Genomic DNA, 17,850 nt, shown 5'->3' with positions numbered 1-17,850 from the left:
GATTACAGCTGTGAGTCTTTCTGGATAAGTCTCTAAGATCTTTGCACACCTGGATTGTACAATATTTACACATTATTTATATTTTTTTAATCTTCAAGCTCTGTCAAGTTGATTTTGACCATTGCTAGACAGACATCTTCAAGTCTTGCCATAGATTTTCAAGACAATTTAAGTCGAAACTGTAACTAGGTCACTTAGGAACATTCAATGTTGTCTTGGTAAGCAACTCCAGTGTATATTTGACCTTGTGTTATAGGTTATTGTCCTGCTGAAAGGTGAATTTGTCTCCCAGTATCTGGTGGAAAGCAGATTGAACCGGGTTTTCCTCTAGGACTTTGCCTGTGCTTAACTCTATTCAGTTTCTTTTTATCTTTAAAAAAGTCCTTAGTACTTGCCGATAACAAGCATACCCATAACATGATGCAGCCACCACCATGCTTTAAAATACATACATAACGCTTTGTATTCAGGACATGAAGTTAATTTCTTTTTTGCACTTTTACTTTAGTGCATTATTGCAAACAGGATGCATGTTTTGGAATATTTGTATTCTGTACATGTTTCCTTCCTTGCACTGTCATTTTGGTTAGTATTGTGGAGTAACTACAATGTTGTAACTGTTTTAAAGTCACCATTGGCCTCATGGTTAAATCTCTGAAAGGTTTCCTTCCTTTCCGGCAACTGAGTTATGAAGGATACCTTTGTCTTTGTAGTGACTGGGTGTATTGATACACCATCCAAAGTGTAATTAATAACATCACCATGCTCAAAGGGATATTCAATGTCTTTTTAATTTTTTTTTACATCTACCAATAGTTGCCCTTGCGAGGCATTGGAAAACCTCCATGGTCTTTGTGCTTGAGTCTGTTTGAAATGTACTGCTCGACTGAGGGACCTTACAGATAATGTATGTGTGGGGTACAGAGATGAGGTAGTCACTCAAAAATCATGTTAAAAACTTATGGCACGTAGAGTGAGTCCATGCAATTTATGTGATGTAAGCAAATTATTACTCCTGGACTTATTTAGGCTTGCCATAACAAAGGGACTGAATATGTATTGACTCAAGACATTTTGGCTTTTCATCTTTAATTCATTTGTAAAAAATAAATAAAAATACTGACATTATGGGGTATTGTGTGTAGACCAGTGACAAAAAAAAATCTACATTTAATCAAGTTTAAATCCAGGCTGTAACAAAACAAAATGTGGAACAAGGGGTGTGAATACTTTCTGAAGGCACTTTACACGGCCTTGCATAGGTTCAAATGCAGAACATTCACACCCCTAACATCAACACTTCTGTAACATATTTAGAGTCAGAGATTCTAAGCACATTTATAAAGCCTATCCAAACACAAACCAACTAGAAACTAAAAAGCATTACCGTAGAGGCATAACTTTACAAAAACATTGGAAATGTTGTTAAACAAAAAACACTGATAACCAAATTCAACACATAACTTCTCACTACAATTGACCACATTTCGTCTCAATCAGAATGCATGGTCCCCAAAATGGTTGCCCACATGTGCGTAACAGCCGGGCACAGCAATAAAGCAGCACAGACTCTACACTGAACCTTCTGGAAAAAGCTTCACCGTGTCCAAGGGTTGTTTTTATACCTTTTACATGTTCCCCACTAATTAGGGTCCTAGGAGAAACCATGACACACAAACAATTTCAAACCCTAAAACTGTTTAGTTGGCCCTATGATAATGGAATCCATGTTGTAGTCTAGCGATGCCCTCTGGTGGCTAAATGCGCTAAACACAAGGTGCTTGTAAAGTAGAAGGTTAACAGGATGCGCCTAGAGAGGAAATCTGGTAGTCAAGGAGAAACAGCCTACGTTAAACATTTACAAAATAAAATACACATGTCATAAAGGAAGAATATGTCACGGTTTATTTTACAATAACAAACGCTGGACGGCGCTACAATAATATGTTTGCACGGGGACACCGCCTCCTTCCGTGTGTCGTTTGCAGTGTGAAGGTTCACAGGGCGTGCAAAGGTCGTGTTGTGTTTTTAGCGAGCTATGGCTGCCTTGAGTTGGTTTACGCGCAGACAGCTGCCGCGGATTGTAAATCGGTTCGCCTGGGTTGTGAAGCACGTCAGACCTCAGTACCTCGGGGGACTGCCGGTGAGGAGAGTCCACGGGTCTTCGCGGAAATGGGTGGCTGAGAAGGGGCCATGGGGCAAGGCTCGGATGCCAGAGTATCATCTGACAGAACTCGATAAGGCGGATGCCTTGGTAAGTTGAAAGTGAGAGTAAAGTCTTGCCATTCTAGGAAATCATGTTCGACTTGATTCACCTTTTTGCTTTTCCAAATGACTTGATTATACTCCTGCATTAGAGAAATTATCTGTGCGTGCTGACATGAACCACCTTTCTAAATCACTGGTATTTTTGTTTTGCTCTGCAGATGCTGAAAAAGTCCCACGAAACTGGTAACTGCACATTTAGATTAGGAAGAGGTTGAAAGACGTAGACTATTTATTGAATTACTTTGCTATGCATTTTGCTAGAATTCCTGTTGGCCCAGTTAGACCAGTTATTGTAGTGAAATAAGATTTACATGCATTAGTAGGCTATGTGTTTTACACATCTGAATCCAGAAACATGAGCAATCTGGGAAAAGCTCCTGACTGCAAACACTGGTAGGGTTAGAGAAAGAGGTGAGGGGTTGTTTTCAGACTGGGCTGTAAGCTCCGTGTTGTTCTGTTCTAGGGTTCCTGTCTTGGTTTCGGAACGGACTCCTGGCCACCGGGATCGGGGTCATCGCTTTCGTCCAGAGTGATGTGGGACGAGAGGCAGGATATGGTAAGGAGACTAGGAGGGCCAGGAGTGTGGTTCTATTCTATTGGAGAAAAGCTTAATTATGAGGGGAAAAAAACTTAAGGTTACTGAAACACACCCATTATAAACACAAGTTACTTCTTTAGGTCATCAGTCTTTCCACCTCTCTCTCTCTCGCTCTCCCCCCACCCCCAGCCTTCTTCATCCTGGGTGGTGTGTGTGTATCGTTCGGCGGGGCGTCCTACGTGGGCAGCCTGTTTTCGCTGAGGAGGATGATGCTTCTCTCCCTGCCAGCGGTGCTGCTGAACGTTGCCGTGGTGAGCAGCATCGCCCTCTTCTGGCTGTGTGCGGTATCTCTCTACATCGGACGCCTGGAGGTGGAGATTATACATGAGGAGGACGAGGACGATGACGGAGCGGAGTGCCCAGACTGTCGGGACCGCGGCAACCACTCGCATGGCAACAGGCACCACGGCAGCAACAAAGGCCAAGACAAGTAGAGAGTGTGAGTGGCAAAGGTGACGAGGTGTGTGTGTGAGTGAGACAGAGAGAGGACTGAGAGGAAGTGTGTATGACATTCAAATTCATAATATCAATGTTAGATTATTTTAATTTAGTTTTATTTTGCACACACACTCTGTGAGAGTGCCTGGTTTGAGTATATTTACTCCTGGTAATGTTTACTTTATGAATCAAAGTGCCCTGTACAATTCCTAAGCCATACTCTGAGCCAACTCATGCTGTGTTCACCTAAATATGGTTTTGATTGATGTAATTTTTTTAATCAGTTTATTCTATATTTATACAAAGGACTACTTGGATTCTCTGTAGTAATCCATGCTGGTGATGTAGAATATAAAGGACTACTTGGATTCTCTGTAGTAATCCATGCTGGTGATGTAGAATATAAAGGACTACTTGGATTCTCTGTAGTAATCCATGCTGGTGATGTAGAATATAAAGGACTACTTGGATTCTCTGTAGTAATCCATGCTGGTGATGTAGAATATAAAGGACTACTTGGATTCTCTGTAGTAATCCATGCTGGTGATGTAGAATATAAAGGACTACTTGGATTCTCTGTAGTAATCCATGCTGGTGATGTAGAATATAAAGGACTACTTGGATTCTCTGTAGTAATCCATGCTGGTGATGTATAATGAGATGTAGTCCATGTTGCGGTGTTGAATGGATGAACTAGCCATATGTGAATTTGCGATATAGGGTATAAATACTATAGGTAAGTAATTAGCAATGGTCTATCCTTGTGTAATCGATTTTCTCTGTGTGTAAAAGTCTGTGGGTTTTTCTTCTGTGTTCTGTTATTTTAGATTGCAAAGTTTATTTTAAAGGCTTTGACTTATGTTTTTTTCCAAAGGGTTTTGTGATTCATATAGTTTTGTCACAAAGCAAATGACAAAAAAAAAAAAAACATGGCAAAGTGCTATAAGTTATAATATTTAATTTAAACATGTTCAATGCTATCTTGATAGTCGATTTCTATAGAGTAGTTTAACTGTAAAGTAACGTTATTTCATACCTTTACTCAGTCGAGGATTGAAAGCTGGAGCCACAACTTAATCAAAATACCACCATGAACCTTTTGGAGAGATTTTAGTGAGAAGCTATAATATTTGTATAACCCGTGTGTTTGTGTGAGATGATGGAGTACATTTACAGTGCATTCGGAAAGTATTCAGACCCCTTTTTTCCCACATTTTGTTACATTATAGCCTTATTCTAAAATTGATTAAATAATTTTACCCCCCTCGTCAATCTACACAATATTCCATAATAACAAAGCAAAAACAGGTTTTTAGACTTTTTTTTTTTAACCACCTTTGGCAGCGATTACAGCATCAAGTATTCTTGGGTATGACGCTATAAGCTTGGCAAACCTGTTTTTGGGGAGTTTCTCATTCTTCTCTGCAGATCCTCAAGCTCTGTCAGGTTGGATGGGGAGCGTCACTGCACAGCTATTTTCAGGTCTCGCCCGAGATGTTAGATCCAGGCTCTGGCGGTGCCACTCAAGGACATTCGGAGACTTGTCCCGAAGCCACTCCTGCATTGTCCTGGCTGTGTGCTTAGGGTCATTCTCCTGTTGGAACCTTTGCCCCAGTCTGAGGTCCTGATTGCTCTGGAGCAGGTTTTCATCAAGGATCTCTCTCTAGTTTGCTCTGTTCATCTTTCTGTCGATCCTGACTAGTCTCCCAGTCCCTGCCGCTGAAAAACATCCCCACAGCATGATGCTGCCACCACCATGCTTCATCGTAGGGATGGTGCCAGGTTTCCTCCAGATGTGACACTTGGCATTCAGGCCAAAGAGTTCAATCTTGGTTTCATCAGGCGAGAAAATCTTGTTTGTCATGGTTTGAGAGTCCTTTAGGTGCCTTTTGGCAAACTCCAAGTGGGCTGTCATGTACCTTTTACTGAGGAGTGGCTTCCGTCTGGCCACTCTACCATAAAGGCCTGATTGGTAGAGTGAGATGGTTGTCCTTCTGGAAGGTTCTCCCATCTCCACAGAGGAGCTCTGTCAGAGTGATCATCGGGTTCTTGGTCACCTCCCTGACCAAGGCCCTTCTCCCCCGATTGCTCAGTTTGGCCGGATGACCAGCTCTAGGAAGACTCTTGGTGGTTCGAAACTTCTTACATTTAAGAACGATGGAGGCTACTGTGTTTTTGGGGACTTTCAATGCTGCAGACAATTTTTTTGGTACCTTTTCCCAGATCTTTTCCTCGACACAATCCTGTCTCAAAGCTCTATGGACAATTCCTTCGACTTCATGGCTTGGTTTTTGCTCTGACATGCACTGTCAACTGTGGGACCTTTATATAGACATGTGTGTGCCTTTCTAAATCATGTCCAATCAATTTAATTTACCACAGGTGGACTCCAAGTTGTAGAAACATCTCAAGGATGATCAATGGGAACAGGATGCACCTGAGCTCAATTTTGAGTCTAGTAGCAATGGGTCTGAATACTTACGAAAATAATTGTTTTCAGTTTTTATACATTGCAAAACATTTTTTAACTGTTTTTGTGTTATATTATGTGTAGATTGACAAGGAAATGTTAGCATGTATCCATTTTAGAATCAGGCTGTAACGTAACAAAATGTGGAAAAAGTCAACAAGTTTGAATACTTTCCGAATGCACTGTAGGTATGGTTAGCCTCTAGCCTGATCCACCATCCTGACCTGACCGCTGCGCTACAGAACATTAGCATGCGAGACCTGGATGGTGGAACGAGGCAAGTTAGTCACTGGGTCAGAGATAATCTGTATGGAGTTGCAGTGTGATGTATTTGATTTCTGCATGGCCTTCAGTACAACTTACTGTATATCATTAGACTTTATGTATGAATATGTACATAAACACAGTTACAAAATCAAACTGGTGTTGTGTGTTTGACCCCTACGTGAAAAGACTAATGTATGTTTGTGGTCAATACTTAAAGGTGCTTTGCAGGATTTCTTGAATTTTTGCATTGTAATTTCAGGAAATGTCCATAATATATTTTGCGCTAATAGTGGAATGATTGTTTTTCACAATATTACTTACCCACCGGTATTGTGATTGGCTGTGATATTCGCCTATTGATTACTCCCTCCGGAGCGGCATCTGTTGTCAAAATGGGGAAGCTGTTCTGACTTTGTGGCTGCGTTATATAGTGGAAATCGCTCTGTAATTTCCTTGGTTGATAAAATTCTACACTGTTCGCTCAATTTCAGTTTATGTGCGAAAACAAGCACTGAATAGAGTAGGGAATCATTGTACCATCTAAATTGCTGTGAAATTATAACACCTTTTAAAGAGATCAGAATTTTGCACAATCAAATGTAGGCTTATCTAGATGTGACACCATAGAAATGGAGTGAGAATATGAAATCAAAATGGCTGACATTCCCTTCATTTAAAATCGTGTTGTCGTTCGTTTCACTCAACCAAGCATTGATGCCATGTATTCCTCCATCCTCCTCTCTGGGTACACTACACACAGAGCAGCACCTCAGTGCTGTCTGGATAACACAGGGAGGGTGATGATAGTGATCACTTAATAGGTTACTGCCCAGGTGTGGGTTATCTCTCTCATCCATCGATTGATTCACTGGAGAGGTGAGAAGGTTTGGGTCGAGGCATGAGCTGCTGAGACTCCTCTCTGTCCTGAGGTCAGATGCCCATCCGCTTTTTCGATTAATCCCACTTTTTCTCTCTCTATATCAGTCTGTGTCACTCAGGTAAACTCCAGTGCATCTTACTAACCATCCCTCTCCTCTTTCCCTCTCTCTCTCTCTCTCTCTCTCTCCACCCCCCCACCACTCCAACCCAGGCGTTTTGGCGCAGTTTGTTTCTCATGCAGGGTGTGTCTGGGTGCTGCATCCTGCCCCCCCCCCCATCCCCTCCTCCTCGGGTGCGTCTGACTGCGCAGGCGGCTCTGTTTGGCATGCAGGCGGCTCCTGGGGCCTGGCGCGTCTAAAGGGCATGGCTACCCAGCAACACGCGCCCACACTGACAAACACCCGGACCATGGACTGACTCACAACACCCATCACCAACCCACCTCACGGCACCATGGCAGGTTATAGATGAGCATATTACCCTCCCCTCACAATCTGGACAGAATAGAGGAGGGGAGAGGGATGGGGCTGCAGCAGTGAAAGACTGAGTGGAACAGGCGGTGTGGATGGGGATGGAGAGATTGAAGGAGGAGGGTTAATAGTGTAAAGGAGAGGTGGTACGGGTGGTGTAGTTGGGGATAGGATGGAGGGAGGAGAGGGGATGTAAAGGAACCTTCAGTTCTCACTCAAATATTTCCCCTAATGTTTTCAGTTTCAGTGGCAGGCCCATGTGCAAAGGTATTTCCCTAGAGACTGCCCTTCCATTCAGGGGCTGAGATAACAGAGCATTCGGGAGGTATTTAAACTCCTTGACTTTTTCAAATTTTACAGCCTTGTTCTAAAAATGATTAAATAAAATGTTTCCCTCAATCTACACACAATACCCCATAATGACAAAGCGAAAATAACTTCATTGGACTCTGTAAACTGGAAACCATATATCCTGAGGCTGCATTTATTGTAGCTGGGGATTTTAACAAAGCTAATCTGAAAACAAATTTGATCAGCATATTGAATTCGCGACCTGGGCTGGCAGCATTCTGGATCATTGCTACTCTAACTTCCGCGACGCATACAAAGCTCTCCCTCACCCTCCTTTTGGCAAATCTGACCATGACTCCATTTTGTTGCTCCCATATAGACAGAAACTAAAACAGGAAACGCCCGTGCTCAGGTCTGTTTAACGCTGGTCCGACCAATCGGATTTCACACTTCAAGATTGCTTCGATCACGTGGACTGGGATATGTTCCGGATAGCCTCAGAGCGAGTTTATTAGCAAGTGAGCGAGTTTGGTTGAGAGAATATATTAGCAAGTGCATCGGTGATGTTGTACCCACGGTGACTATTAAAACCTTCAGAAACCGTGGATTGATGGCAGCATTCGCGCAATACTGAAAGCGTGTACAACTGCTTTTAATTATGGCAAGGCGGCCGGAAACATGACCGAATACAAACAGTTATTCCATCCGCAAGGCAATCAAACAAGCTAAGCGTCAGTATAGAGACAAAGTAGAGTCGCAATTCAACGGCTCAGACACAAGACGTATTTGGCCGGGTCTACAGTCAATCACGGATTACAAAAAGAAAACCAGCCCCGTCACGGCCAACGTGAGTAAGACATTTAAATGTGTTAACCCTCGCAAGGCTGCCGGCCCAGACGGCATCCTTAGCCGCGTCCTCAGAGCATGCGCAGACCAGCTGGCTGGTGTGTTTACGGACATATTCAATCATTCCCTATCCCAGTCTGCTGTCCCCACATGCTTCAAGAGGGCCACCATTGTTCCTGTTCCCAAGAAAGCTATGGTAACTGAGATAAACGACTATCGCCCCGTAGCACTCACTTCCGTCATCATGAAGTGCTTTGAGAGACTAGTCAAGGATCATATCACTTCCACCCTACCTGACACACTAGACCCACTCTAATTTGCTTACCACCCCAATAGATCCACAGACGACTCAATCGCAATCACGCTGCACACTGCCCTAACCCATCTGGACAAGAGGAATACGTATGTAAGAATGCTGTTCATCGATTACAGCTCAGCATTTAACACCATAGTACCCTCCAAACTCATCACTAAGCTCGAGACCCTGGGTCTCGACCCCGCCCTGTGTAACTGGATCCTGGACTTTGACGGGCCGCCCCCAGGTAGTGAGGGTAGGAAACAACATCCTCAACACTGGGTGGCCCCACAAGGGTGCGTTCTCAGCTCTCTCCTGTACTCCTTGTTCACCCATGACTGCGTGGCCATGCACACCTCCAACTCAATCATCAAGTTTGCAGACAACACTACAGTGGTAGGCTTGATTACCAACAACGACGAATAATAGTGAAGACATCAAACTATGAAATAACACACATGGAATCATGTAGTAACAAATGTTTTTTAAACAAATAGATTTTTAATTTTAGATTCTTCAAAGTAGCCACCTTTTGCCTTGATGACAGCTTTGCACACTCTTGGAATTCTCTCAACCAGCTTCACCTGGAATGCTTTTCCAACAGTCTTGAATGAGTTCCCACATATTCTGAGCACTTGTTGGCTGTTTTTCCTTCACTCTGCGGTCCTACGTATCTGAAAACATCTCAATTGGGTTGAGGTCGGGTGATTGTGGAGGCCAGGTCATCTGATGCAGCACTCCATATCTCTCCTTCTTGGTAAAATAGCCCTTACACAGCCTGGAGGTGTGTTGGGCCATTGTCCAGTTGAAAAACAAATGACAGTCCCACTAAGCGCAAACCAAATGGGATGGTGTATCGCTGCAGAATGCTGTGGTAGCCATGCTGGTTAAGAGTGCCTTGAATTCAAAATAAATCACAGTGTCACCAGCAAAGCACCATCACACCTCCACCTCCATGCTTCACAGTGGGAACCACACATGCGGAGATCATCCATTCACCTGCTCGGTGTCTCACAAAGACACAGCGGTTGGAACCAAAAATCTCAAATTTGGACTCACCAGACCAATGGACATAGTTCCATTGGTCTAATGTCCATTGCTCGTGTTTCTTGGCCCAAGCAAGTATCTTCTTCTTATTGGTGTCCTTTAGTAGTGGTTTCTTTGCAGCAATTCGACCATGAAGGCCTGATTCACACAGTCTCCTCTGAACAGTTGATGTTGAGATGTGTCTGTTATTTGAACTCTGTGAAGCATATATTTGGGCTGCAATCTGAGGTACCGTTAATTGCCAGTTTCTGAGGCTGGTAACTCTAATGAACTTAACCTCTGCAGCAGAGGTAACTCTGGGTCTTCATTTCCTGTGGCATTCCTCGTGAGAGCCAGTTTCATCATAGCGCTTGATGGTTTTTGCGAAAGCACTTGAAGAAACTTTCAAAATTCTTGAAATTTTCCAGATTGACTGACCTTCATGTCTTAAAGTAATGATGGACTGTTGTTTCTCTTTGATTATTTGAGATGTTCTTGCCATAATATGGACTTCGTCTTTTACCAAATAGGGCTATCTTCTGTATACCCCCCTACCTTGTCACAACACAACTGATTGGCTCAAAAGCATTAAGGAAAGAAATTCCACAAATTAACTTTTAACAAGGCACACCTGTTATTTGAAATGCATTCCAGGTGACTACCTCATGAAGCTGGATGAGAGAGTGCCAAGAGTGTGCAAAGCTGTGATCAAGGCTGGCTAATTTGAAGAATCTGAAATATAAAATATATTTTGATTTGTTTAACACTTTCATAGTTTTGATATTTTCATTATTATTCTGCAATGTAGAAAACAGTAAAAATGAAGAAAAACCCTTGAATGAGTAGGTGTCTCCAAACTTTTGACTGGTACTGTAAATATTCATACCCTTTGCTATGAGACTCGAAATTAAGCTCAGGTGCTTCCTGTTTCCATTAATCATCCTTCAGATGTTTTTGCAACTTGATTGGAGTCCACCTGTCGTAAATTCAATTGATTGGATATGATTTGGAAAGGCACACACCTGTCTATATAAAGTCCCACAGTTGACGGTACATGTCAGAGCAAAAACCAAGCCATGAGGTCGAAGGAATTGTCCGTAGAGCTTCGAGACAGGATTGTGTCGAGGCACAGATCTGGGGAAGGGTACCAAAACATGTCTGCAGTATTGAAGGTCCCCAAGAACACAGTGGCCTCCATCATTCTTAAATGGAAGAAGTTTGGAAACACCAAGACTCTTCCTAAAGCTGGCTTTCCGGCCAAACTGAGCAATCGGGAGAGAATGGCCTTGGTCAGGGAGGTGTCCAAGAACCCGAAGAGCTCCAGAGTACCTCTGTGGAAATGGGATAACCTTCCAGAAGGATAAATATTTCTGCAGCACTCCACCAATCAGGCCTTTATTATAGAGTGGTCAGACGGAAGCCACTCCTCAGTAAAAGGCACAGGACAGCCCGCTTGGAGTTTGCCGAAAGGCACCTAAAGGACTCTCAGACCATGAGAAACAAGATTCTCTGGTCTGATGAAACCAAGATTGAACTATTTGGCCTGAATGCCAACATCACATCTGGAGGAAACCTGGCACCATCCCATGGCTTCAGGACTAGTCTCTGAATGTCCTTGAGTGGCCCAGCCAGAGCCCGGACTTGAACCCGATCGAACATCTCTGGAGAGACCTGACAGAGCTTGAGAGCATATGCAGAGAAGAATGGGACAAACTCCCCAAACACAGGTGTGCCAAGCATACCCAAGAAGCTGTAATCACTGCCAAAAGTGCATCAAGAAAGTACTGAGTAAAGGGTCTGAGTACTTACATAAATGTGATATTTAAATGTTTGCTTTGTCATTATGGGGTATTGTGTGTAGATTGATGAGAGAAAAAAAAATATTTCATCCATTTTAGAATAAGGCTGTAACGTAACAAAATGTGGAAAAAGTCAAGGGTTGTGAATACTTTCCGAATGCACTGTAAGCCTTCAAAGTCCCTGACAGACAGACAGCCAGGGCATAGAGTTGAGGAGAGACGCCCATGTCCCCACAAACCCACAGTCCCTATCTGAGATGTAGAGACACACCTTTACACCCACCATGGAACAGGCTATCAGCTGAAGAACTCACACCTGAGAAAAGAAGAGATAGAGGAACCTGAGGTCATTTCTGAACTCTCTTTACACACACACACACACACACACACACACACACACACACACACACACACGCACACGCACACAGCAGACGTGCACATAAACACACACGGCAGACACACGCACGTACACTCAAATGTTCTCCCCAACAACTGCTCTTGTTTAGTATGCACTTCCTTTGGTCTTGAGGAGGAATGATCCTCACTCTAATGAACTGGGGCCTGCCACTTGAATGTAAAACAAGATTTAACCCGTCTTCAATGTCAGAGCCCCTCCCTAGGGCTGCCTGGAACAACACAACACCCGCTCTGGAACATACGCACGTACGACCCCTCGGTAACACACACACGCTCGCATACGCACACACAGATACACCGGCCATTCAAACAACACACTCTATGCATACACACGGCCTCAGGCAGACAGACACGCACTCACACACACAAACACTTCCTCAGTCACACACATGCACGTGCACACACACACACCCTTTGTCTATATCTTCCGAGCTATTACTTAGAGAGCTTTGGCTCATAAACCTGGATATATACTGTCTAATGGGCATGTTCCATCTGCACCACATCAGGCCATGGACACTCAAACCTGGTCCACAGGGACCAATTTGGATGATGGATATTACATCAGGTACTTTTTCATTAATATTGTTGTGTGGGCAGGTGTACAGTACCAGTCAAAAGTTTGGACACACCTACTCATTCAAGGGTTTTTCTTTATTTGTACAATTTTCTACATTGTAGAATAATAGTGAAGACATCAAAACTATGAAATAACACATATGGAATCATGTAGTAACCAAAAAAGTGTTAAACAAATAGATTTTAGATTCTTCAAAGTTGCCACCCTTTGCCTTGATGATAGCTTTGCACACGCTTGGCATTCTCTCAACATGCTTCACCTGGAATGCTTTTCCAACAGTCTTGAAGGAGTTCCCATATTTGCTGAGCAATTGTTGGCTGCTTTTCCTTCACTCTGCGGTCCACCTCATCCCAAACCATCTCAATTGGGTTGAGGTCGGGTGATTGTGGAGGCCAGGTCATCTGATGCAGCACTCCATCACTCTGCTTGTTGGTCAAATAGCCCTTACACAGCCTGGAGGTGTGTTGGATAATTATCCTGTTGAGAAACAAATGATAGTCCTACTAAGCGCAAACCAGATGGGATGGCGTATCGCTTCAGAATGCTGTGGTAGCCATGCTGGTTAAGTGTGCCTTGAATTCTAAATAAATCCCTGACAGTGTCACCAGCAAAGCACCATCACACCTCCTGGTGGGAACCACACATGCGGAGATCATCCGTTCCCCTACTCTGCGTCTCACAAAGGCACGGTGGTTGGAACCAAAAATCTCACATTTGGACTCGTGAGACCAAAGGACAGATTTCCACCAGTCTAATGTCCATTGCTCGTGTTTCTTGGCCCAAGCAAGACTCTTCTTATTGGTGTCATTTAGTAGTTGTTTCTTTGCAGCAATTCGACCATGAAGACGAAGTCTCCTCTGAACAGTTGATGTTGAGATGTGTATGTTACTTGAACTCTGTGAAGCATTTATTTGGGATGCAGTTTCTGAGGCTGGTAACTCTAATGAAATTATTCTCTGCAGCAGAGGTAACTCTGGGTCTTCCTTTCCTGTGGCGGTACTCATGAGAGCCAGTTTCATCATAGTGCTTGATGGTTTTTGCGACTGCACTTGAAGAAACAAAGTTCTTCATGTCAAAGTAATGATGGACTGTTGTTTCTCCTTGCTTATTTGATCTGTTCTTGCCATAATATGGACTTGGTCTTTTACCAAATAGGGCTATCTTCTGTATTCTACACCTACCTTGTCACAACACAACTGATTGGCTCAAACGCATTAAGAAGAAAAGAAATTCCACAAATTAACCTTTACCAAGGCACACCTGTTAATTGAAATGCATTCTAGGTAACTACTTCATGAAGCTGGTTGAGAGAATGCCAAAAGTCTGCAAAGCTGTCATCAAGGCAAAGGGTGGCAACTTTGAAGAATCTCAAATATAACATATATTTTGATTTGTTAAACACTTTTTTGGTTACTACATGATTCCATATGTGTTATTTCATAGTTTTGATGTCTTCACTATTATTCTACAATGGAAAGAAATAGTCAAAATAAAGAAAAACCCTTGAATGAGTAGGTGTGTCCAAACTTTTGACTGGAACGGTACATACTCAGCCATCCCCTTGTGACATCTTGAGATGAAGTTGAGACGACTTGAGACACTTAAGAGACCTTTCAAGACATCTTAAGATACATTTTGAAGGCATGTTTTCGAGCCAGGCGGTACCTCGGCCCACTCTTATCGACAGTCAGTCAGATACTAGAACAGATACTAGAACAGATACTAGAACAAGGATATCAGAAATCTTTCTTGTGCTCCTCTAATGGAATATTTTATTATCGTCATCAGTATGATAGTTTTTATACATTGGTTCATTTTAATTTGAAGATCAGAAGTGTATATTCACAAATATTTGAACAGAAACGGGTTAGAGTCACAGTGATGCTTAGTGTTTTTATCTGGTCATATTGTAGTAGCGCCAGTGGAATTAGAACCGACGCACAGACATTCCCTTGTACGACAGATAATGCCTTGTACAGCCGACATCCAACCCAGTCCATCAGTACCGCTTCATTTATGACCAGGATAGCGATTTAGGATCGGGACATTTTAATCTCTCTTTAATATCAGTTTGGGATGTCTTTCTTTTATGACCTCACAATATTTTGGATGGAATTTCTGGTGATGAGTATAAAAATGTATATATTTGATATGATTTAATATATGAATATTTGACCCCTGTTTTCCACCCCACCTCTAATGACCTAATATGGATGTTTCACTTTGAGAGAAAAAAGTTAGTTATTTTTTATTGACCACCAACTGTACTAAATCCCCACGGTCATATTTGAATGCCCACACGTTTAATGACCATGTATTAAAGTCCTGTGGTCTTTCTTTAATGACCCTACATTTTGTGGTCTGTTTATGGTATTCATCTTGACCACTCTTGTATTTAATCCTTAATACACACAAGGAAATTCAAAAGATGAAGTGCTATGTGTTCATAACAAATTTCAGTAAGTGCTCGGGACAAATATTGTAAAAACAAAAAAAAAGATTCCACCCCTCCCCAAACCCTTTATTTCTAATACATTTGTTGAGGGTTTCTGAATTGAACTGTGGCATTTCCCAACGTATGTCCTCTAGTAAGACAATAGTTTTTACACCTCTCCCACTTCACCCTATGACAACAACATGACAATATAATAGGAATATGGCTTTCATCTCGTACACAGCACAGCCCAGCGTCTTTAACTTTCACAACACTTCATTCTGTAGGACCATTTTCAGTTTTTACAAGACTGAAAACATTACAAAGTGACCAGCCAGTAGAGGTATTGTACGTTCCCCTCCCATGCCTTTCTTTCCCAGACAGAACAGTCTCAGAGTGGAATGGAATGTATCTGGGACTCTCTCACTCCTCTGTGCTTTCAGTGTTCCAAACCCTCTTCAAACCCTCTTCAGCGGGGTTCACATTATGGAAGGAAACCCGAGATGTGTTAAAATATTATTTTGGGCGTCCATGAGATAGGCTCAGACCTCTATATTTCCACTATTGTGTCAGAGTATAATTTCTAACTCTGTTTAAGAGATGATTCAGTGTTCCACACAAACAAGTGAAAAAATGTCATCCATTTTTTTCCCTTCTCTTTTTTTCATTCACACAGAAGTCAGTCTGACAGGCTCAGGAACAGTTGGTATAATACTGAGGATGGAGTAGTGAAGGTATGTATGGTCCTGTCTCTATGTACAATATGGCTTTTCTGAGTGGAAGAAAGGGACATGAAACACTGCACAGTCATTTAACAGCAGTGGAGAGAGGATATGGTAGAGCAGAGAGGGGGACAAAGCTTGGACAGCTAGTGGGGTAAAGTCAAGTGTCAAAGTCCACTTTGAGTGTCACCCATCCTGTCACCTGTGTTGGACACCATCTGACTCCCCATGGAAGCTGTGCAAATGGTCCTTTGTTCAGTTTCCCAACCCCACATGTCCCGATGTCCTGCCCCCATGTCTCTCTCTAGCCCCTCCTCTCTTTCAGTCCTCCTCGGACCCTGTGGCCCCCCTCAGTCCGTTCATACAGAAGGGGTTGAAGGGATTGTCCGAGGCAGAGAACCCACTGAAGGAGGGCAGGCCGGCCAGCCTCTGGAGGTGGGGGAAGAAGGCTGGAGGTCCCTTGTGGTGGTCGGAGCGCAGCCCCTCAGCACCGGGGTGAGAGGGGGGCAGCTCTGGGGGCGCATAGCGGATGGTACTGGGGGCGTACAGGCTCTGTGGCCCCTGGGGGCCGAGGGTCAGGGGGTGGAAGAGCACCCGTCCTGCAGCACCCCCCGCAGCCAGTCTCTGCAACAGCTCAAAGTCAGGCCCGCCCCCCCGGCCTCCAGACAACATTCCCCGCTCCTCAAAGGGTAGAGGGGAGGAGCCGGACATGGGAGGAGACATGGCGGGGGAGGGAGGGGTGAAAATACCTTTGGGTGGGGCTTCACTGCTGGAGGAGGAGTCTGGGATAGGGGTCGGGGGACTGTCGCCGTTCAGGCTGCCGCAGGGGGTGTGTGAGGGTGGGGGTTGTGTGTGTGAGGAGGTGTGTGTGTGTGTCCAGCGACCCCCTGCAGCCAGTGCCTCATGTTCAGTCTTGATGTTGTGGGGACCAGAGAGAGGCGAGGACACTACACTCTTCAGGTGCTGGATTACCGCACGACCGTTGTGCACCCTGCCACCCCTCTCGCCCCTCACTGGGGTCTCCCCACCTCGTTTCGAAGGCCCCTCTTCTCGTTTGACCCTCGCGCTGTCTCCCCCCTGCTCCCACGCTCTCTCCTCTCCCTCGCTCTCACTGCCCAGGTCTGAGGAGGCGGACACACTCCCCTCTCTCTGGCGGAACTCTTCCAGGCGACGCCGCGTTTCCGGTAGAGCACCTTCAGAGTCAGACCGCAGTGGACGCTTCCTCTTGTCCCCTGACTGGACTCCGGGATTATAGATCTCTCTCAGTTTAGAGTCAGGGTCACCTTTACACACAGAGCTTTTCATTGGCTGTGGACCTGGGGAGGGGAAAAGAGTTAGATATGTTTTTCATGAGGAAAAATGTGGATGTGTCATTACATTTGATGTTTTAGTCATTTAGCAGACGCTCTGATCCAGAGCAATTAGAGTTAAGTGCCTTGCTCAAGGCCGCATTGACAAATTGTTTACCTAGTGGTCTCGAACCAGCGACCTTTCGATTACTGGCCCATTGCTCTTAATCACTAGTCTACCTCCCATCCCATCAAGTATGTTTGTGTGAATGATTCAATGTACACTATAAATGTGTGAGTGATTGCATGTGTGTGTGCCTGTGTGGTTCCCTACCCCGGGCTTGTGGCGAGAGTTCCGAAGGGGAGGAGCTGGCTTTCAGACGCTCCGCCCTCAGACTCTCTGGGAGCTGCAGCAGATCGAGGGGAGTGTCTGGGAGCTCTGTCCGACTGAGAGAGAGAGAGGGAGAGAGAAAGGGAGGGAGAGACGGTAAATAAAAGACAATAAAGTCACCTTTTACAGCTCTTAGTGTTGCAGCAAACCACTGTTTATGTCTCCTGATTTAGCAAGATGGGTGCAGTGAGTACTTTACAGAGAGCCGTATATGGTCTTAGATTAAATTGTGTATTTTGTTTTGTCTCCCATCAACTTCCTTCTAACCATTACCCTCATCTATCAACAACAACCAGCCTCTTCTCCATGAATACCCCCCCGTCAGCTACCCCAACCCGCAATGCTGTATCCAACAACCCCCCCACTTGTG

The 17,850-nt window shown here is 44.1% G+C and overlaps 2 protein-coding genes across 6 annotated transcripts in view; one reads left to right on the top strand and one right to left on the bottom strand.

Moving 5' to 3' along the window:
• The first annotated feature begins 1,958 nt into the window (after nt 1–1,958).
• On the top strand, nt 1,959–3,801 carry tmem160 (transmembrane protein 160). Its single transcript, XM_045703548.1, has 4 exons — nt 1,959–2,254; nt 2,427–2,451; nt 2,732–2,824; nt 2,996–3,801. Exons 1-4 carry the CDS (start codon nt 2,039–2,041, stop codon nt 3,298–3,300), a joined length of 639 nt encoding a protein of 212 aa, XP_045559504.1. The 5' UTR covers nt 1,959–2,038; the 3' UTR covers nt 3,301–3,801.
• A 10,586-nt stretch (nt 3,802–14,387) lies between these two features.
• npas1 (neuronal PAS domain protein 1) overlaps nt 14,388–17,850 on the bottom strand; it is a 58,144-nt gene continuing 54,681 nt past the window's right edge. For all 5 annotated transcript variants that reach the window (XM_045703543.1, XM_045703547.1, XM_045703544.1 and 2 more), the window contains 2 exons: nt 17,424–17,536; nt 14,388–17,116 (listed from right to left, as the gene is read on the bottom strand). In XM_045703543.1, coding sequence (XP_045559499.1) covers nt 16,122–17,116; nt 17,424–17,536 — 1,108 coding nt within the window. In that variant the 3' untranslated portion in view covers nt 14,388–16,121. The remainder of the gene's footprint in view (nt 17,117–17,423; nt 17,537–17,850) is intronic.

The sequence above is a fragment of the Salmo salar genome, chromosome ssa20 (genome assembly GCF_905237065.1).
Source record: "Salmo salar chromosome ssa20, Ssal_v3.1, whole genome shotgun sequence".
In the NCBI taxonomy this organism is placed as follows: domain Eukaryota; kingdom Metazoa; phylum Chordata; class Actinopteri; order Salmoniformes; family Salmonidae; genus Salmo; species Salmo salar.
Note: the sequence above shows the minus strand (reverse complement) of the source record. Positions and strands in the feature narration are given on the sequence as shown.

What these genes read in the sequence shown, in the direction of transcription:
- tmem160 (XM_045703548.1), top strand. Translation starts at nt 2,039, where the DNA reads ATGGCTGCCTTGAGTTGGTTTACGCGCAGACAGCTGCCGCGGATTGTA. An exon ending in TCGATAAGGCGGATGCCTTG is followed by an intron (nt 2,255 to 2,426) that starts GTAAGTTGAAAG and finishes TTTGCTCTGCAG; the next exon opens with ATGCTGAAAAAGTCCCACGA. An exon ending in GGGACGAGAGGCAGGATATG is followed by an intron (nt 2,825 to 2,995) that starts GTAAGGAGACTA and finishes CCCCACCCCCAG; the next exon opens with CCTTCTTCATCCTGGGTGGT.